We start from the raw sequence: 22,657 nt of genomic DNA, 5'->3' as shown, positions 1-22,657 counted from the left end.
GGGAAATGTTCGCTCTGCGTTGGACTCTGCAGTAAAGTCCACCACCACAACTCCTGTGGTAGTTTTGCCTTCATCCTCAATCAGTGCAGCGAAAGAGCTGACGCCAGGGAATGTTCTTCAGGAATAGAATCGGACGCCATACGTATCTAGACGCTTCGAAAACATTATCGCTGAATATCGGAGTTAATGATGCAAATTCACGCTGAAGATCAGATATTTCCTTCCTAAAAACCAATCAATGTGTTTGGAAGCTGGAGGGAAGGGGGGTATTAGTGGGTTTTGAGATAATACAGACAGCTGAAAGGAAGCAACGTTAACACAAGCAGCGCTGATTCACAATCTGTGCGGCAAGCAGCCGCGGCGCTAAGCGACTCCTCCCTCGCTGCAGCTCCCATTGGTGTGTCCCACCGAGCCCTGCCCCGCTCACTGAACCCGGCTGGCAGCCACACAGGATTCCCGCCCCTCTCAGAAAGCAAAGTATCCTCCTGATCACCGGGATGTTGCTTCCCAGTCAGAGGAGGCGGAGGCGGATTTCCACACACCGTCCGATCTTGATTTTGCACTAAGTTCCTCAAAAGTGAAGCTGAAAAGTGCAGAAGAGTGACTAAAGTCGGCGAATTTTATCCGATTTCTTTATCTAATCAGAACCCAGGGGCAAGTCGGTGCCAGGGTATCCTGCGTTCGCGAGCCTTTCAATGGGAAGCGTTCAGCTAGATGATTTCATCGCTGGATGGATCGGAGGTAGCAATACCTTTAAGTGTTCCCACTGTACATAGGAACTTCTGCCAACTTTTGTTCGAGTTAATTTACTATAAAGCAGCCTGCGGTACTTCGGTATCATCTTTCTTTGTCTGGTTTTGCGTTTCACATTCCATATAAGTGTAAAATAAATTTAAATCACCTTTATAAACTTGTTTATATTTATGTAGCGTTTTTAGGGCTTCGGGACGTCGAAAAGCGACCGCTTCACGGCCACTGAAGTACCATTGAAGTGTAATCTCCCTGGTACTGTAGTGGAAGAAAGTTTCTTTTTTTATCGTGACTCAGTCGATTTTTATTTTCGTGGTAGGAGCGGCGAGTGTGATCGTTGGCCATCCCCTCGACACAGTAAAGGTATGTTTTTTTTACATTTGTATTTTCAACACCGTAGAGCGCTTTTGAACTGTGAAAAAAAACACTGTCTTTGTATTTCACCAGGGCCTCTTTTTAAGTTGCTAAAAGGTCGACACTCGACATCCAAAGAACCGATCATGAAAGTACTTCACATGTTCCTGCCGAGTCTTCCCTTGCTTTTCAAAGTTAATTATTTTTCAGACTCGCCTGCAAGCTGGTCATGGTTACACTAACACAGTCCAATGTGCGCTGAAGATATTTAAAAACGAACACGTAAGTTTGCCTGTTTATCTCCAATTTATTGTTTTTTTTTCTTAACGGACGATAAAAGAGGCGCGTTGATTATACCTTAAATCTCTTTCCAGATTGCTGGTTTCTTCAAAGGTCTGTCCTTTCCGTTAGCCAGCATCGCAGTGTACAACTCGGTGGCGCTCGGTGTCTATGGCAATGCTCAGAGGGTCATTTGTCATTATCGTTACGGTGAGGAGAGCCACCGAGGTCCGGCACTGACTGATGTGGCTGCTGCGAGTGCTGTGGTGGCTCTCGTCACGGTTGCAATCGGTGCTCCGGTAGATCTGGTCAAGATAAGGCTACAGATGCAAACACGGTCTGTGGGGTCAGGTAAGGTTTGCGATTTCACCGTCCCTCCGTTTGGGCCCAGTTTCTTGAACGAGCATGGCCACGTCTCTGCAATGTAGCCTGCTTGTGTAGTAGAGGTGCAAACGGTGTTCAGTATCGTCAGTTCTATTTGTAATATAGTACTTTTTAAATCCAATCCTGCCTTTCAAAAATAGCATAAGGGAAAAACCTACCATCTGATTCCATGTTTAAACTGTTGGTCTATATTTTTTCTCATTTAATATCTTTAAACCCGACGTTTCTTTATAATCACAAACAAGAGAAAATCTGCAGATACTGGAAATCCAAGCAACACACACAAAAAATGCTGGAGGAACTCTGCAGGCCAGGTAACATCTATGGAAAAGAGTAAACTGTTGACGTTACAGGCTGAGACCCTTCATCAGGACTGGAGAAAAGAAGATGAGAATTCAGAGTTAGAAGGTGGGGGGGAGGGGAGGAAGAAACACAAGGTGAAAGGTGAAACTGGGAGGGGGAGGGATGAAGTAAAGAGCTGGAAAGTTGGTGAAAGAGATTCAGAGCTGGAGAAGGGGGAGGTCTGATAGGAGGGGACAGAAGGCCATGGAAGAAAGAAAAGGGGGGAGGAGCGCCAGAGGGAGGTGATGGGCAGGTAAGAAGGTAAGGTGAGAGGGAAATGGGATTGGAGAATGGTGAAGTGGGGGCATCAACAGAAGTTTGAAAAATCAATGTTCATCGGGTGACATGAACATTGAGTGGGGCCTCATCGCGACGGTACAGGAGGCCATGGGCTGACATGTCAGAATAGAAATGGGAAGGTGACCACTGTGAAATCCTACTTTTTCTGGCAGACAGAGCATAGGTACTGGGTGAAGTGGTCTCCCAATCTATGTTGGGTCTCACTGATATAGAGGAGGCCACACTGGGAGCACCGTACACAGTACATGACCCCAACAGACTCACAGTTGAAGTGTCACCTCACCTGGAAGGGCCCTGAATGCTAGTGAGGGAGGTGGTGTAGGGGTAGCTGTAGCACATGTTCCGCTTGCAAGGATAAGTGCCAGGAGGGAGATCAGTGGAGACAGATAAATGGACAAGGGAGTTGCGTAGGGTGTGATTCCTGTTGAAAACCGAAAGTGGAGGGAGGGGAAGGTGTGCTTGGTGGTGGGATCCCGTTGGAGATAGTGGAAGTTACGGAGAGTTATGTGCTGGATACGGAGGCTAACAGGGTAGTAGGTGAGGACAGGAGGAACCATATCCCTGGTGGGGAGGTGGGAGGATGGGGTGAAGGCGGACATGCACAAAATGGAAGAGATGGCATTGGTGGATGAAGGGAAGCCTGTTTCTTTGAAGAAGGAGGACATCTTTGTTCTGGAATGAAAAGCCTCAGCGTGAGAGCAGATGTGGGGGAGAAGGATGAATTGACAGAAGGGGATGGCATTTTTACAAGTAACAGGGTGGGAAGAGTAGCTGTGAGGGTCGGTGGGTTTATAATAGACACTCCCAGAGATGGAGACAGAAAGATCGAGAAAGGGGAGGGAGGTGTCAGAAATGGACCAGGTAAATTTGAGGGCATGGTGGAAGTTGGAGGCAAAGTTGAAGTAGATGAGCTCTGCATGGGTGCAGGAAGCAGCACCAATGCAGTCACTAATGTAGGAAAAATTGGGGAGTGATACCAGTGCAGGCTTGGAACGTACACTGGTTCCAAGGAAAGCATAGTTGGGACCCATGTGAGTGCCCATGGCTACACCTTTTGTTTGACAGAATAGGAGGAGCTGAGGGAGAAATTATTGAAATTGAAGACAAGTTCTGCGAGATGGAGGAGAGTGGTGGTGGAGGGGAACTGGTTGGGTCTGGTGTTCAGAAAGAAACTGTCATAGTCCAGATCGGGTTCCCTTTAAATTTACTTTGTTTGTGTTACGATCCGGACTGTTGACTCCCTGTTTCCCTTTGGTTCCCTGTTTTCCCGTGTCCCTCGGGCTTAGTGATTGGAGGCAATTTACTCTTGGCTGAACCGGCAGTTTATAAGTCTTTGGCACTCAGCCATTTGGTGCGAGAGCATTAATAAAGTCACCAAAGGTACTGCGAGCCAATGTCATTTGGCTGGAGCAAGCCTAGTCTCCTCCTGAAGCAAGTGCTAGCAAGCCGCCTTCCCTTGTCAGTATGGGTCAGCCAAAGTTAACCCGCTGGGGTGAGTCAAGAGCTCGCCGCGGCTTGGAGTGTACTTGAGCCCAGTTATAGTTCTGTCCAATCATTGTGTGGTCTCCGTATCCATGTCGTGCCTCTAAAAGGGGTCCCAGCCCTGTACCCTGGAAGGGTCCTGACCCTGTGTCAAGAAGAGTCCCGACTCCATCCTGTGTCTAAGGAGGATTCCTGGCTCTATGTTTTATAGTAGTCATAGTCATAGTCATAGTCATACTTTCCAAGGGAAATTGGTTTTCGTTACAGTTGCACCATAAATAATAAATAGTAATAAAACCATAAATAGTTAAATAGTAATATGTAAATTATACCAGGAAATATGCCTGTGTCTGAGTCTGTCCCGTGAATAAGAAGAGCTCCTGGCTCTGGAGGCTTCAACTATCAAGTCCTGGCTCTGAAGGCTTCAAGTATCAAGTCTTGGCTCTGGAGGTACCAAGTATCAAGTACTGGCTTTGGAGGTTCCAAGTATCAAGTCCTCGCTCTGGAGGTTCCAAGTATCAAGTCCTGGCTCTGGAGGTTCCAAGTATCAAGTCCTGGCTCTGGAGGTTCCAAGTATCAAGTCCTGGCTCTGGAGGCTTCAAGTATCAAGTCCTGGCACTGGAGGTTCCAAGTATCAAGTCCTGGCTCTGGAGGTTCCAAGTATCAAGTCCTGGCTCTGGAGGTTCCAAGTATCAAGTCCTGGCTCTGGAGGTTCCAAGTATCAAGTATCAAGTCCTGGTCTGGAGGTTCCAAGTATCAAGTATCAAGTCCTGGCTCTGGAGGTTCCAAGTATCAAGCCCATGTCTGAGTCCCGAGTTCCATGTCCCATCCCTAAGCCCAAGTCTGTGTTCCTGTCCCTGCTCCTAGTCTGTGTCCTGTCCATGTGTCTTGTCCTGTAGCCTAGCCACGTCTTGTCTTCGCCTGGATCTGGGGTCCGAGCCCGAGTCATGACCCAGGCTCCGGGTTCCTGTCCAGTCTCTGGCTCGGAGTCCTTGTCCAGGTTCCTAGTTCCTAGTTCCTTGACCTGATCCCACTTTGCGAGTCTTAGCCTTAGCACAGTCTCTGTGTCCCGGCCTTAGTCCAGGGCCTGTTCCTTGTCCATTACACTATTTCCCACTTCTGCTTTGCTCTCCTTGCAAGGAGCAATAAACTCAATTTAGTTTACCTCACATGGTGTTTTTGTGTCTTGCATTTGGGTCCGCTATCAACGCCCCCCCCCCCCCATTGTGACAGAAACAGAGAGCTTTGAGGCCTTCCTGGTGGGGAATGAAGGTGTACAGGGACTGGACATCCATAGTGAAAAATAAGATGATTGTGGCCAGAGAACTTGGATTCATTGAAAAGATCAAGAGCATGTGAAGTGTCACTGATACAGGTAGGAAGGGGTTTAACCGGGGGGATAAAACTGAGTCGAGGTATGCAGATACGAGTTGGGTGGGGCAGGAACAAGCAGAAATAATGGGTCTACCTGGACAGGCAGGCTTGTGGATCTTGCCACCTTATTTTGAATTGTCATCTTTTTATTTCCTGAAGTCATGTATCATGAGACTTGTTTGTAAATAAAGTGCACACCATGAGTTGTAGGAATGCAAAGGAATTTGAAATAATTATCTTTCCAATGGCATCATCTGAGCACCATATGCACATGTACTATACAAGTACGTCATATTGCAGAGGTGTTCCTATGCTTTCTGTGACATTCTGAAAGGTAGGTGCTGGACTTGAGTAATTAAATAATTATTTTCAGAAGGAAATTTTAATTAAAATGCTACAGATTGATAATTTAAGTTTTTGTTATTATTTGACATCTCACTTTCTTTCTCCCCATTATCTTTACCTCCTTGCCTACATCTGCATTATTTTAAGTACATGTTTTCTTAGGCATACTTTTAAAAATGTTATGTACTGCAATCTTTTGCAAGCCACTTCACAAGTCTGGAGACATTAGATTCTTATCACAGACATCACTCTTCTTCTGCTGTGACTCTTATTTAGAGTTTTTTAATGGCTGTCTGCCTATGCCAATCTTTTGCAGGTGTGTCTGTATGGTAGGATACTGCAAGTTAGGCATACATAGTCAGAAGCGCGGAATGAGCAATACAGAAGGGTCAGAAGCGCGGAATGAGCAATACAGAAGGGGACCATTTGGTTTTTCAGGTCTTTGCTGGCTGTTTGGAAGTACTATCTAATACATTGATCCCATTTTCCCGACCTTTCTATTCAAGGTTGAAAATATTTATCTAGCCTCTTTGAAAATTACTTTGAATTATCTCCAAAAGTTGGTGCCTTACATCAGATTTACTTAGAACATAGAACTGTAGAGCACAGGAATAAGCCCCTCAATCCAAAAATGTTGTGCCAAGCTAATTAAGTTAGTAATCAAATGGCCAACTAATAATGACTACATTCTTCCATTTCCTCATATTAATGTGCCTATCTAAACTTCTCTTAAAAGTCCCTTATGTATTTGCTTCTCCCACCAGCCGAGGCAGTGGATTACAATCTTCATTGTAAATAACTTCAGTATCTTCTAAGTACTTTAGTCAAAGTTTTAATAGCCTTTTTGCCACTGGAAGCAGCTTCTCTTGATTTGTCCAAATAAAAGAGTTCATTGTTCAATTTATTAGTCTGGGTAATCCTGAGGTCCATTATCCATTCCACTGGTTGTGTTTGTAGGCCATGTGGGACCACTGAAATTTGGCCATGAAGCCCTGTGTCATTGATTTGAAATATCAGAAAGGGAAGCAGCCAACCTACTGAACTCTGCTGTACAGTGACGCTAGTCCCATACAGTGACTACAGCACCTCTCCCTCCCAAACTTGTGTCTCTGTTCCCTTGAAAGTGCAGAGCAACAGGCATATGGACCATCCCTACCTCCAAGTTACCATCCAAGTTAAAATCCATCGTGAGTTTGAAGGTTATTGCTATTTCTTCGTTGTTACTACATTAAAATCCTCAATTCCCTTTGGATGCTGGAAACACGCCTACTGGATTCAAAGGTAACCATGCTTAAAAGGTTACAATCAGATTACATTTTTAACCAGAGGGTAGTGAATCTGTGGAATTCTTTGCCACAGAGGGCTGTGGAGGTCAAGTCACTGGATATATTTAAAGCAGCGGTTGGTAGATTTTTGATTAACTAAGGGGAGAAAACTGGAGAATTCAGGTTGAGTGGGATAGTAAATCAGCCATGATTGAATGGTGGATCAAATAGCTTGATTCTTCTATGCCTTATCAGAATCAGAAATCAGAATGAAGTTTAATATCTCTGGCATATATCATGATATTTGTTAACAGTGTCAGTTGTACAATGCAATACATGATAAATATAGAGTAAGAAACAAATGAATTACAGTAAATATATATATATTTTTAAATAGTTAACTTTAAAATTAGTAGTGTAAAAACAGAAAAAAAAAGTGAGGTAGTGAGGCTATAAGTAGTTGTAGGGACTGATTTTTCTGTGTCTAGATTTTACTATGCTGTCTCCTGCAGCTTTTTACTTTTGATAATTTTTATTTTGGGATGTTAACAATGATTATGAATTGCTAAATATTTTTTACACTTCTACAGCTAAATTAAGTTTGGTTGGTGCTGGTTCCATTCACTCGCTTGCACTGAATAATCAGCCTCTGTACAGGGGGCCCGTGCACTGCATTAGCAGAATCCTGCAGAAAGAAGGAATTGCTGGACTGTACCGAGGGGTCGGAGCCATGTATCTCAGGGATATTCCAGGATACTGTTTGTATTTTGTTCCCTACATGTTGCTGTGTAACTGGATGATGCCTGAGGGGAATACAACACCTAATCTATATTCTGTGTTGCTGGCCGGTGGTGTGGCAGGTAAGATTACTTTAAATCTAAGAACATGCATAGTAACTGTTTTAAGGAAGAAAGTTGAGGAAGCAGGGTTTGGGCTCCCATCTTTGAGTCATTGTGTAGTATTATTATCAGAATAGGAATCTCTTGTTACTTTCAATTTACAGTATCAATAAGTTTTAAAGCAAGATTTCTAAGTTCTGCAGGAAAAAGCATGCATCAAAACAACACATCCATGGTCTCACACAGGTTTCATTTCAAAGGACAATTCATATTCAGACAAGCATATTATAAGAAACAGTACGTGCAGATTTGCCCTGAGATGGGGATGGGCAGCAGTAACCAGTGATGGCTGATGGCATATTACTGTTGGAGTTGGACACTCAGGCAGGGACTGTCATCATTGTGACAGCTCACCGTTACATTGTGAGGACTTAGTAACACGAACAGAATCAGACCATCTTAAATGAAACAAATTGTTACAATCCAATTCCAAGACAAGTAGGGATAGACAGAATAAGTAATGCCAGAAAAAGCTGTTCAGCCTCTAGTTCAGACCTGTACTGATTCTCAAGTCAGTATGTTGTTAGAACATTGTAATGGCAGCCCCAACCAATGGTATGTATAGGTAAGCTTGTGATACAATGGGGGACTGTGCTTCAGTTTCCTGAAGTCATGATGCACAAATGGGGTTACCTCTTGCAATTAGCTGATGGTTTTCAAATACTTTTCTGTGGCATAACACATAATAACATTGCATTATGGAATATAATTTCTAATCCAAGATGTTTGGTATGGTGAGCTTACACCTGGATAAAAGTTCATTTAGACTACCTAAACCCATCTAATTTCTGCTGCCTGTAAGAAAGAAAACAGTTTTTAACTTAGTTCTGTTGGGTTCTTAAGATCATACTCCATCCTTGGGCAGAAAATCCATCAAATGACCAGACTAACTGAGTTTTTTTTTTACTGTGCACAATATACACATTGTGTACTGTGTTCCTTTAATGTTTGTACATATTATTCCTCAAAGTAATAGCTGCTAATTGTGAGAAACCCTGGGGTATTTTGCCTTTAATCCTGTCAGACATGGTTAATTTTGGATCTGCAGATTAGATACTGAAGTGTTGTTCTCTTCTAATCTGTTTTAATATTCTTGAATTAATTCCATTTTATTTGTATATTTATTAAGCAGGAGTGAAAGGAAGCCTTTAATTCGTCCAGTTTTGAGCACTGTCTTGTGTTTTCATGAAAAGCAATCAGACTTCAATGTTTTTCAGGTATACATTGATACAGATTAGATAGTACCCAGGTGTTAGTGACACAAATAATATATGCTTTTGACACACTAGCAGGTTTTCCGAAAATATAATTCCTCATTGAGTATTTCTTCTGGTTACATTTCTGCAGTATATCCAGCGGAAGAAAATTGTAGTTATCTATATACAGTATAGTTACATTTCCATTGTAGGTGATACAAAATGAGATACTTTATACTTTATTGTCACCAAACAATTGATACTGGAGAGTACAATCATCACAGTGATATTTGATTCTGCTCTTCGTGCTCCCTGGAGTACAAATCGATAGTAAATATTAAAAATTTAAATTATAAATCATAAATAGAAAATAGAAAAGGGAAAGTAAGGTCAAAAAATTTTCGGAATTGAAACCAGATGCGTAAGGTATGTTTAACTATTGGGTTGCAAACCTGCTTATACTGTTTCAAATCGGAAGGAAGAGAAGATCCTAATATAGAGCATAGCCTTGAACAGATTGTAATTCCAATACTACCCATTTAGGAATGGATAGTGTATCTTGGTCAAGTAACCAAAATTTTTTATGTGTTGAATATTAATTGCCCAGTAATAAAATCTAAAGTTGGGTAATGCCGAGCCTCCATCTCTCTTAGCTTTCTGTAGATGTATTTTACCCAACCTCGGGTTTTTATTTTGCCAAATAAGATTTTAGAGTCTACTTTATCAAAAAAGGATTTTGGAACAAAAATTGGTAATGCCTGAAATATATATAAAAATTTTGGCAGAATAAACATCTTAGCAGCATTAATACAACCAGTCAAAGTTAAATAAAGTGGAGACCATTTAAAGGAAAGTTGTGTGATATGGTCAATTAAGGGTAAATAATTAGCCTTAAATAGATCCTTATGTTTACAGGTAATTTTAATCCCAAGATATGAAAAATGATTATTAACCAATCTAAACGGCAGGATCTGATATAAGGGAACTTGCTTATTAATAAGGAAAAGTTCACTCTTTATTAAGATTTAATTTGTATCCTGAAAAAAAGACTAAATTGGGCTAATAAATCTAGAGCTGCTGGGATAGATTTTTGAGGATTGGAAATATATAAGAGTAAGTCATCAGCATAAAGTGATACTTTATGAGACTTTAACCCATGAGTTATACCAATAATGTTAGGAGATTCTTGAATAGCAATTGCTAGTGGTTATCAAATAATAAAGGGCTAAGAGGACACCCTTGTCTGGTACCTCGAAATAGAGGAAAAAAAGGAGAGTTTTGAGTATTACTACAAACTGACGCCATAGGAGAATGGTATAACAATTTAATCCAGGATATAAATTTCGGGCTGAAGTTAAACTTTTCAAGCACCTTAAATAAATAGGGCCATTCAACCCTGTCAAAGGCTTTTTTCAGCGTCTAGGAAAATGACGCATTCAGGATCGGTTTGTGACGGGGTATAGACAATGTTTAAAAGTGTACGAATATTATAAAAAGAATAGCGATTCTTAATAAAACCAGTTTGATCTTCCGAAATAATATAAGGAAGTGCTTTTTCTAGTCTATTTGCTAATAATTTAGAAAAAATCTTGGAGTCAACATTTAACAAGGATATTGGTCTATAAGATGCGTATTGAGTGGGGTCTTTATCCTTCTTTAATGTTAAAGAAATCAATGCTCTATAAAAAGGATTCTGGTAGTTGACCAAGTTTTAGTGAGGCCTCCAGAACCCTGGATAACCAGGGGACTAATGAGGATGCAAAAGATTTTAAAAATTCCGCGTAAGCCCATCAGGGCCAGGAGCTTTCCCTGAGTTCATAAAAAAAAATAACATTCTTAATCTCATCAGTAATAAAGGAAGTTTCTAACATAGAGCATATATCACGTGGTATCTTAGGGAAGTCTAGGTTATCTAAAAAGTCACACATATGTTTAGAATCTCATGGAGATTCTGATTGATATAAAAAGGAATAAAAATCAAAGGAAGATTGATTAATCTCAGCTTGATCAAACGTCAGTTGATCTTTTGGGTTATAAATCTGATTAATTTGAAATTTAATGGAGTTAGTCTTCAACTGATTAGCCAACAGTTTACCAACTTTGACACTATGTATATAAAATTCACTTCTTGTCTTCATTAATTGATTTGCAATAGGGGACGAAATTAATAAACTGTGTTCCATTTGAAGTTCAGTTCTTTGTTTATACAGCTTCTCAGAAGGAGCTGTAGCATATTTCTTATCTATTTCCTTAATCTTGTCCACGAGAACCATCTCCTCCTCCTTCAACCTCTTCCTCAAAGCAGCAGAGTACGAAATAATCTGGCCATGAATATAAGCTTTGAAGGTATCCCAAAAGGTGTTCATGGATATATCCTCTGTACTGTTATTTGTAAAAAAAAATCAATCTGTTCATTCATGAAGTTAACAAAGTCCAAGTCCTGAAGCAACAGCGAATTAAAACGCCATTGTCTATTGTTATGAGCATTGGCCAATAATTTAATAGAAAGCTTAAGTGGAGCATTGTCCGAAATGGTTATAGAGTCATATTCACATTTAATTACTGAAGAAATAAAACGAGAGTCAATGAAAAAATAATCAATTCTTGAGTAAGAGTGATGAACATGTGAGGCAGGTCCGGATATTTGGAGGGTACGGCCCAGATCCGGGTCAGGATCCGTTTAGCAGTCTTATCACAGTTGGAAAGAAGCCATTTCCAAATCTGGCCGTACGAGTCTTCAAGCTCCTGAGCCTTCTCCCGGAGGGAAGAGGGACGAAAAGTGTGTCGGCTGAGTAGGTCGTGTCCTTGATTATCCTAGCAGCACTGCTCTGACAGTGTGCGGTACAAAGTGAGTCCAAGGATGGAAGATTGGTTTGTTTGTGTGATGTGCTGGGCTGTGTTCACGATCTTCTGCAGCTTCTTCCGGTCTTGGACAGGACAACTTCCATACCAGGTTGTGATGCACCCCAGAAGAATGCTTTCTACGGTGCATCTATAAAAATTAGTGAGTGTTTTAGGGGACAGGCCAAGTTTCCTCAGCTTCCTCAGGAAGTAAAGGCGCTGGTGGGCCTTCTTGGCAGTGGACTCTGCTTGGTTGGACCAAGTTAGTTCATTTGTGATATTGACCCCGAGGAGCTTAAAGCTTTTGACCTGTTCCACTTGCGCATCACCGACGTAAATGGGGTCGTGCGGTCCGTTGCTCCTTCTGAAGTCAACAACCAATTCCTTCGTCTTGCTGACATTGAGGGATAGGTTACTGTCTTCGCACCATGCCACCAGGTTCTTAATTTCCTCATGTACTCAAACTCATCATTACCTGAGATATGGCCTACAATTGTGGTGTCATCAGGAAACTTATATATTGAGTTCAATGGAAACTTGGCTACACAATCATGGATGTACAGTGAGTACAGCAGGGGGCTGAGCACACAGCCTTGTGCGGCAAGATCAATACCATGCAGCTACTTGCAGACTACTGGATTAACAATTTTATTTGAAGTGGACATGACTGGTTCCTTAAGATCATTATATTCTGGGGTGGTAGTATGGATAAGCTCCCACTATCTATTAAATGCTCCCAATGGCAATCTCCTCAAATAGCCTCTGACAACCAAGTCCAGCTCCCGGCCTTCATGTCTGTCTAAGCTATTGAGCCCAGTGGCCCATTTCTACTGACAGGAGAAGAGGCAAAGGTGGGTTACTGGTGCTTCAAAACCAGTCATTTTGGGCAGATGGGGTTCGTCAGCCGTGGTTGGCAGCTCATCTAAAAGGAAAACTCTGATCTCCAACCTCTGCAGCCTTGTGTCTATGCCCAGTCATGGGGAAGGCTTCAGGAGTAAATCCCAAGGAAGGATCTGGAGCTGGTCCCGAAGGCCCTTATGCTCAGTTCAATACTGACTGGCAACTCCTGCAACATCGCTGGTGCCAAACTGTATCAGTCTCTGCCATTTCTTTGGACTCATCTGCTGTATGGAGAGGGGGAGCCTGCCATATGGGCATGAGTGTGTTCTCCATATTGTACTGCCCTGGCTTGCATTTTGTGTGAGCAGCTGGGACCCCCAACCAATGGAGGCCTCAGGCAGGACATCAGTCTGTATGGCTACACTTGAGGGCTAATGTGTATTATTTACACCTGCACACCTCTTAGCAACTAAACTACTTCATCATTACCAGCAGAGCAGTACCATATCCTGTCAGTTAGAAAATACTGAGATAACTTGGAGAGTTTTCTTTCCCACAGACCCTCAGAACAAAATAGGCATAAAAACATTTTCATTGAACAGTGACTTAGGCCATTTACTGGTGAGTTTCCAATATACAGTATTTTAAATTCCCTGCAGTGCTTAAGTTAGAACATCAGATGAATGTTAACCGAGTAATTAAATTTATAATTGTATTTAGTGGAAACTGTTTTCCCATGTTAAATAAATATTAATAAACCAGAAGCTACCTAAGAGGTTACATCTTATTAAATAACACTTGGTTCTCTGTTACCTTATGTCATAAGTTTCAAGTACTCACCCTTTGCCACCATTTCTCAGTAACCAATTAAAAGGCTTGTGTAACAGTTTCTGAAACTGAAGTGAAATTTTTTAAGTGCTTAGAATTGTTAAGTGCTCTTGGAAACCTATCAATGGCAAATCATGTGTCTATATTTAACATTGCAATGAATTTCCAAAAGGGTACGATCTGAGGAGAGGAAACAGCCTGGAGACGACAATACAGTAGTCTTGCTCTCCAATTGCAAAGAATAAAATTACCGTGAAATTGTGGTATTCTAGACACAATAGATTTGGCAGATACTGGAAATCTTAAGTAACACGCACAAAGTAATGGAAGAACTCAGCATGTCTGGCAGCATCTATGGAGGGAAATAAACAGTAAACAAACAGAAGGCCAGGGAGTGGGGCTGAGGAAGGGAGAAAAGGGTCTGCCATGATAGAATGGCAGAGCAGACTCAATGGGCCAAATGGCCTAATTCAGCTCCTATGTCTTATGGTCTTATGTTTGGGCCGAGACCTTTCAGTTCTCAAAAAGGAAGGGGGAAGAAGTGAGAACTAAATGATTACAGAAGTGGAAGGAAATGGTTGGTGGGTAGGTGGGGGAGGGGGGTTGAACTTGCAAGCTGGGAGGTGAGAGATGGAAGAGGTAAAGGGCTGAAGATGAAGGAATCTGTTTGTAGAGGACAGTGGGCCATGGGAGAGAGGGAAGGAGGAGAGGTGCCAGAAGGAGTTGATGGACAAGTGAGGTGAAGAGAAGGGGTAAGAGGGAAGCCAGAGGAGAGAATGTAAAAAGAGAGAAGTGATATTCTAGAATAACTTTAATCTTCCAGATACTCTAGAATATCACTCCTCTCTTATTCCATTCCCCATTCTGGCTCTGCTCTGGATTTCCTAGTAATCACTCAGGGACAATCTTCCCTGTCTGTGTTTGAAGGAAAGAAGGTAATATTTTTGATTCCCTTTTGAAGCAGGCATACTGATTGGCCAACTTGTGGAAAATACACTTTCATGCCACTACAAATGATTCCTCCATACCCAGTCCCTCTGCTACCCACCCAGCTGCATCCCTGCCTCATCTGAGGGAAGAATGTTAAGCAATTAGGGGTGAAAACCTGGTAGCTCCCCGAACAGGCAGGAGATCTGTGATTCAGGTCTTGTGTTGAGCTTGCACTGGATTTCACATCTTTGGCAGGGGTCTCTGTGGGAACACCTTTGCCAACATTGAAAATATCAGAAAGGCATAAAAAATAAAGTCAAGGAATACTCAGATCTAGTTCCACAACATAGGTAGATCTTTCCAGTACCATTACCACCTTTCAAATACCATTAAAATGACACAGAGCAGAATGGTAATACCCAAAATGCACACTGACAGGGGAACTCTTGCAAAGAGTTAGCTGAGGCACGATGTGCCAAATGACACCCTACTGTGCTGTACCATTCTGTGATGTTTTTATAACATGGACTATTTCTGATAGCAGATTGATTGTGTATTTCATCTTCGGGGAGAAATAAATCACACTGCTCCACTTTTCAACGTTAGGTGATGACCAACAAAGGACTGAATGGAAATCTATAGTTCTTTTTCATTACTGAGCAGTAATTCGATTGGTAAATGTGATTGTGTGAAAGTACATTGAGTGTTGAGTCCTTCCAAGCTTAGCTGCCAGTTTGTCAAGTCAACAAATGCATTTGTATTCAAGTGCTGATTAGAACTCTTTAATTCTGGTCGCTGCAAGTATCTTTATTTGTTAATGCTTACATTTATATACAATTAAACAATGGCGATAACTATAAAATTATTCTCAACCTTGAAAATCAGTCATACTTATTTGAGTTTTGTTGTTATGACATTGTCCTTTGCTTTCATTTCTGTGTCGGTTATCCATTCCTATTTAACACATGCAGTGAAAATGAATGACCATTTATTTTCTCAGTACTTAAGGTTTCCAGTGGTCCTTTCATGTTGTTTTATGCTTATGGTCCCATTTTATCATTGCTTCATACACCAGATATCGTGCTGATTATTAAGGGGAGGGGTGGGGTATTATTTTCACCATGGCTCCCCTGACATATTCAAGCATAAAAAAAAGCGTCAAGTCCGATTACTGGTCTTTACCAAAGTAGCTTTCTTCTGCTGGGTTGGGCAATAGTAAGTTTGAATTAGATTTATTGAAATTAGTGACATCATTTGGAGAGTTGCAAGTGTCTGAGTACTCAGGATTGAATTCAGATTGAAAAAAGTAATCCCGAAATAGTCAAAGGAAATATGTAACAGGTAAATTAGAAACCAAAAGTGAAAGTTAGTTTTACCATTTAGATTACGTCCTTTGGAGCTCACTTGAAATATTAACCCACCTCTCCAAATGTTTTTTGATGAGTTCAGAATCAATCTTACCTCTAAGTCCCATATAGTAGAATGTGCTATTGATTCCTTCTATGGATGCAAGCATGGAGGTTTTCTACTTTAGCGAAGAATTAGAGAGCTATTGATCTCACGAGTTCCATTCATCAACTTAAAGTATTGTGAAATCTGGGGATGGATGGCAGGGATGGGGGGGGGAGGTGGTGGTATTGAATTCTCTCCATTGTTTCCATTCACTTTAATATAATTTACTTCATTTGTAATAACAGTTGATAATAATTATATTGGCGGATGCCATTTTATGTCTTCTCTGGTGAAGTATTATGTGTAGCGTAAAATATGTTTTTATCCATTAAGGAAACTTTTCTCTTTCTTGCAAGGAATTATTTGAGTTTCATAATTTGAATATTTGACCAACACCTTCTGCATATCTGTAATGGAATCACAGTACAGTCCACAGTAGTTCCAGAACAGCCATTCTTCCAAGTGTAAATATTAAATCAAAAGGTTCAGAAAATGGCATTGATCAAATCATTCTATATAATATGAAGTGGAAGTTTTTTATGTTACTTATAGGAAATGGACCACAAAATGAAACAACAACACGACTGTCAATAAAATTGTTCACTTCTTAAGGCACATAAGCTCAGTCCCAAGGTACAGAGCACCTAATAGCCCACAAAGACATGATACCTTGATGGTGTAAGCAGATGTAGTGATCAACTCATCCATGACGGAACCCATCAGAAAAAAAAATGCTTTTCTCCTTTAGTTAAATAGAAACTGAAAATACCATGAATACTCAACTTTACAAACTTGTCAAACCACATTAAACCCGAAATGCCATCAACTAAAACATTAATTCTGTTCCTCTCTGTAGCTGCTGCCTAACTTTTAGATGTTTGTGATTTTAGTGTGTAAGTTGACCACCAGTGCAGTGAACCTCTTTTCGATCCATTCCTTGCCAATTATTTGGTCTCATTCTGCAACCAACTCAACTGATGACCTTGATGATTACAATTTGTTTTATGCCTCTTTGTATCTGCTAACTTGTAACAGCAGCAATGATGTGAGTCAGTGACCCATGAATCAGTAAGTGGGAGCCATCAACAAGAGAAAGCCACCAAAATATAGTACATGTGATTGATTTTAAAAGTAAAATTTAATGAGTTCTTCTGGTTACATCTTCCTTGTGTGGTCACCAACTGCTAATCCTGTGATAGAATACAGAATATTAAATGGACTGTCATTTATGTAAAGCTGAATGTTATAGCTACTTTATGAATATTGATGTTTGAACTTGTGATTTTTTTTTTAGGAACGATTTCATGGGGTACTGCAACTCCCATGGATGTTGTCAAAAGTCGTCTTCAGGCTGATGGAGTTAACGAAAGAAGGTACAAGGGAATACTACACTGTATTCAACAGAGTTACCAAAAGGAAGGGTTAAATGTAAGTAAAAGAAATGCAGTAAATAGAGCTCACAGCTATAGATCTTTTTGGAGTGAAATATTTCTTAATACAGGTAAAATATGAGGTATATTCAGGATGGAATTAAATTGTCCTGTGTGATTACTAGATTATTTTATCAATATCAGTAAGGCTTAAGTACATTGAATCTAAGCTGTGGTCCACTCATTTGAATGTTAGTAAGTTTTTAAGTCTTGAACATAGGGCCTTCTCTGCTGGGTAAGTGCTGAAGAGAGAAAATAAAATCAAAAAGCATCTCATCTGAAGGTATAAGGTCTCATTGTAGCTCTAAATGATGTTGGTGAGACTGTACTTGCAAAACTGTGCAATTCTGCTTGCCGGGTATAGAAAGGATGTCATTATGCTGGAAAGGATGCAGAAAAGTTTCAATGTCAGAGTACAGGCCTCTAAAGAGTAGTCATGATGTGGGATACAAATTACAATGGGAGATAGAAAAAGCATGTAAAAAGGGCAGCGATGGTCATGGGGCATTTCAATATGCAGGTGGATTTGGAAAATTAGATTGATGTTACATCCCAAGGGATGTTCAACCCAGATAAGTGTGAAGTAGTTGGTTTGGTAGGTTAAATTTGAAGACAGAATATAATATTAATGGTAAGACTCTTGACAGTGTGGAGGATCAGCGAATCCCTCAACTTGAATGATCGCAATACTACTACTTAGAGGTTCAGAAAGTCATGAGGGGATATATATAAAGTGAATGGTCACAGAGGGCATATGTTTAAAGTGAATGGGGGAAGTTTGTAAAGGAATCAGAGGAGCTATCATTGTCACACAGAAGGTGATGGCCATATGGAACGAGGTGCCAGAGGAGGTTTCGATTTTAAAGAGGTTTATGGATAGGAAATGTTTGGAAGAATATGGGTCAAAAGCAGGGGAGTGGGACCAGCTCAGGTAGGCAACTTAGTCACCATGTGGTTGCTGGCTCAAGGCTTGTATTGTACTGTATAATTCTATGACTAAGGTCACAGCTTAGACTAGAATCTGTGTTTTCCCAAGACACACTCGCAGACAAATTCTAAATCAGTAGTTTAGAAGTTGGAGTTCACTTTACTGTTTGGTCCAGTGTAATGCATGCACTCACTCAGGTAACCCATTGCCTTGCTAAACAAAGCCCAGTGAACACAATCTGATGGGAATACTTTAACGCCTGTCCTGCATGATGCAATAAAATGTTACTGCAGTTGTTGTAGACTCACAGGGGCTGTGTCTCTGCTACCCTGAACAGTGGCATTGAAGCCAACTCTTAAAGACACACCTGGCAAACAAAGTGTAAAAGCTTCCTTGGAGAGGATAAGGAGGTGATGGAGATGGGAAGCAAAGGCAGTGCTCACCTCCCAACCCCCATCCCCCTTGACATGACATGATGGTGTGGTCCTTGCTGCAACATGGGATACAAATTCATCAAGGACTCACTGATCCCAGATACTCCAATGCTTCTTGTGAACAGAAATGGGGTATAGAATAAGGCAGCAGGTGATCATTACCTGTTCATTGAGGGGTTTGCTGTTTGATTTTTAACTGCAACAGTTCATTCCTTTGAGGTATCTGCGCATTGAATGATCTTTAGATGTGGGCCTGGAATTGACAAACCTCATTTGCAAAGAGGTAAATCGCACCCAGAAAGGAACATGATTGCTGGTCAACCGGAAAACTACCACTCGAGCATTTTAATACGTTCCTCTTCACTCCGCAATTTCCATCAGCGTCACGGTATCATTTTATATAAATTACACAAGAAAAATATCCAGTACATAAGTGGCTCCAACTTTGGGAAATTACTGCTCTTATTTTGTAATTGTTTCAGATAAAGGGAGGTAAATAAACTCTTTAAAACAAATATTTGCCTCAAATCTGTTGGCCTAGTTCAAGGATCAGTGATAGATGTTCACTTCACCCCTTGTTGGTCATGACTGTGATTGCTGTTACTTTTTAAGGGAACTGGAAGACTTATCATGCATTTCCATCTGAGCTCCACTGTCAGGTTTTGTCAATGAAAGGGAAGGGATAAACAAAATTTGTGAGAATTCTTCCCAGAGAGGAGGATTTTTACAATAATAAGAGTGTAGTACATTTACAACAGAGATAGTCAATCAAAATCTAGTGGCACATTTTGATTTGGCATAAGCGGGACCAGATAATATAATATATAATTGAGATGGCATGGTAATGTAGTTAACATTATGCTGTTACAGCACGAACAGCTTGGGTTGATTTCCACTGCTGTCTGTAAGGAGTTTGTACGTTCTCCATACAACAGCTTGGGTTTCCTTGGGTGTTCCGGTTTCCTCCCACATTCCAAAGACGTGTGTGTTAGTAGGTTAACTGGTCATGTGAGTGTGATTGGGTGCCATGAGCTCATTGGGCCAGAGGGGCCTGTTACCATGCTGTATCTCAAACTAAGAAAATAAGTATGAAGAATTTAGTAGCCAAGCAATAAAGCTGTATTGCAGGCTCTCATGTGACGCAGCTTCGTCACAGCTGTAAGTCCAGTCCCCAGCTTTCTGTCACAGACTTCATTATGGAGAAGGTTTATTGCTAATTCTTCTGTTTGAGGATATTACAAACATCAACAACCAAAACAAATACTGATATCACTGAAAATAATTAAATGAACAGGATGTATGCATATAAAACAATTATCATGTATGAGAATTTATTACTATTGTTTGTTTGCTTACTAGGTATTTTTTAAAGGAGCAGCTGTGAATGCTGTTCGTGGATTCCCAATGAGTGCAGCCATGTTTCTGGGATATGAATTCACACTGAAAATCCTACGAAGTCAATAAGCAGAATGTAATGTTTCTTTCCTGACATTCGTCAAAATTATCCAGTTGCATCATTCTTCGCCTCAACCAACAATTGGTTAGATATATGAGCAAAATTATTCTGTTATCTCCTATGTTCCTGATGTCAACACTCTTGAAAGAAATACTTACTATTGGACAACACTGAAATTCTCCCGGATGGTGGTGTATTTCAAAATTTATATGCAGTGTTCCCTGGGAAGTCAAACAACTGCAACCAACAAACTTCTGGTTTTCCACTGACATGCTGTGTATTCAAGTAAAAGATATTTGACTAAATGTGAAATAGGAAAGAAATTCAGAAGCCAGTTTGAAGTATTAAGGGTGGAGGTAGTGGATGAGGAAAAAGTGCCATTGGTTTGCAGGAGGATATATTTTTCAGCAGAACAGCCTGAGGGAACTTCATAAAATCATACTGCTCAGGATTATTCTGTTGGTCCTCTGCAGCTCTTTAAATGAGCAACCCAGTTAATTCCACTATCCTGCTCTTTCCCCATTCCCTGACTTCTTTTGTCATATATTGTACAACTATTTACCAAATGTATAATTAGCTGAAAAACCTTCATGGATGATCAATGAAAGGAGAATCTTCAGACTCTTTGCAGATTCAGATTCAGTTTTAGTTTATTGTTTTATACACCAGGATGCCTTGTTCGTGTGAAGTTTATGGTGTAAAGAACGTAATAAATATAACACTATGTACAGTATTGAGCGCAGAACAACAGAATGGTGCAAAGAAAATGCAATCTAAAGTAGTGCAAAAAGAAATGCTAAAGCAGGGGTTCCCAACCTAGGGTCCCCTCAGTTAATGATAATCCTCCATGGCATAAAAAGGTAGTGAACCCCAGTGCTAAAATGACAATAGCTGAATAACTAAGAGTAACAATTAATAGACCAAGGGAAGTGGGATGTGAGAGAGGTGATTTGTTTGGAAATCTTATCTGTTCTTGGAATTGGTCTAGGCTTTCAAGCTAATTTGTCATTTGTGTACACCACAGACTAGTTGTGGCTGATGACTTTGGATGGAACCAACTCCCTGATGTACTAAGCCAATACATTTTGTTTTGCTAATTTGAGTTTAAATGGGTGCACAGGCACTGCACAGAAGCCCAATTTTATTCTATTGTGTGACAAGCCACTTTCTGCTGCCAAGTAATTAGTACATCATTGTTTCCATGTGCTAAAATGCAATTGTGGGTATTTGGAGATAGGGTTGCTATTTCTGAAATAGAGAAGTTATTAATCACAGGAAGTTATTTTTATCTATATTCTATTCTGGAGCACGTCGAAGGCCACTGTGATTATGTTAACTTATGTATTTTGTTCACAGCTAATTATGATGAACCATAAGAAAAAAGAATGAGATTATTTAAATGTATTCTGGTGAAATATGTCTACAAGGCCAAATGTGAATCAAAACAGGTTCCAAAATGAATAGTATCGCTACAAACCTGAAGATTCTCATATTTATTCATAGCCTTACAAGACATTAAACAAAACCTTTCATTTCACTGTTTTAATTGCTGTTTTTGGAAGTATTTAGATTATTCTTTGATCTATGACCAAGTATTTTAAATGAGCAGATAAAATGTTACTATCAAATTATTTCATCCATTGTAAATTAGATACCATGTATCTGTTTTGTAGAATAGAGGCAATAATACTGCTTGTTACAGGCCAGAGGAGGATGTAGTGAACCTTCTGTGTGGAAGGTGTGACTTAATCATGTCATGTATTATTTTTCTGATTGCAATTTTAATTTCTTTTTCATGTTGTTATCTATAGGTTGTGCATAAAATTGCACATGGCATTATGATCCTAAATGACAAACATTTAATCAGTCTACTGCGTCATTATTGACATCCACGGTCAAATGGCACATTCAGTTGGCTACGGTCATGACTGTAGGATATGCATTTGGTTTGATCAGGGTCATTGTGAGCAAAATGCCATGTGTAATTAAATTATAAAAGTGATAAGCAATAAAGAACAATTTAGCCAAAAACATTATTATCCTGTTTGTTCATTGGGCTATCAGTTTCTTTATTTTACTTTTAACATTTGCAGGCAAAAATGTATAATCTTGTGAAATGTTGAGAATAATGCACTTATAGTGACAGGCAACTTCAGTTCCAAGATTATTTTTAAAACGTCATGCAATATCTGTTACAAAATGTTTTTGTCTATACCAGCTGACATTGCAATTCCCAATGCTTTTGTCACAGATAATTTGTTTCTGTTTTACAGTTAAAAGAGTGATTTCTTAAGATGGAGCAGTGTACGGTTATAGAACATGAAATTTTAACAATGCCACTTTTCATCTGTTCATATCTACATTGAACTCTTTTTTTGCCTTCCATTCATCCATCTGGGCTTTGGTCTTTCTGGTTCTTCATACTCACAAAAGGTGAATGCTTACAACTTTACTGAAGTTCCTTGAACTCTTCCATTTTAAAACTTAAAGCCACATTTCACAAGTAGCTGTCTGATTAATATATCAGAAGCTTTCTCAGTTATGTTGC

General features: G+C 40.2%; 1 protein-coding gene across 2 annotated transcripts; it reads left to right on the top strand.

The window, feature by feature from the left end:
* Positions 1-463: 463 nt before the first annotated feature.
* slc25a48 (solute carrier family 25 member 48) lies at positions 464-22,129 on the top strand. Of its 2 annotated transcripts, XM_072263897.1 has the most exons (7): positions 464-741; positions 1,070-1,113; positions 1,315-1,386; positions 1,479-1,734; positions 7,466-7,735; positions 17,156-17,289; positions 20,013-22,129. In XM_072263897.1, the coding sequence occupies exons 1-7, from the start codon at positions 696-698 to the stop codon at positions 20,115-20,117; spliced, it is 927 nt and encodes a 308-aa protein (XP_072119998.1). In that variant the 5' UTR covers positions 464-695; the 3' UTR covers positions 20,118-22,129. The 2 variants fall into 2 exon arrangements, with proteins under 2 accessions (XP_072119998.1, XP_072119999.1); XM_072263898.1 differs by lacking the exon at positions 1,070-1,113.
* The last annotated feature ends 528 nt before the right edge of the window (positions 22,130-22,657 follow it).

This window comes from Mobula birostris, chromosome 7 (genome assembly GCF_030028105.1).
Source record: "Mobula birostris isolate sMobBir1 chromosome 7, sMobBir1.hap1, whole genome shotgun sequence".
Taxonomy (NCBI): Eukaryota; Metazoa; Chordata; class Chondrichthyes; order Myliobatiformes; family Myliobatidae; genus Mobula; species Mobula birostris.
The sequence above is the reverse complement of the archived record's forward strand: the minus strand, read 5'-3'. Positions and strand labels throughout refer to the sequence as shown.

Coding starts and splice junctions, on each gene's coding strand:
- slc25a48 (XM_072263897.1), top strand. CDS start 696: ATGGGAAGCGTTCAGCTAGATGATTTCATCGCTGGATGGATCGGAG. Junction 742..1,069: donor CATCGCTGGATGGATCGGAG/GTAGCAATACCT, acceptor TTTTCGTGGTAG/GAGCGGCGAGTGTGATCGTT. Junction 7,736..17,155: donor GCTGGCCGGTGGTGTGGCAG/GTAAGATTACTT, acceptor TTTTTTTTTTAG/GAACGATTTCATGGGGTACT.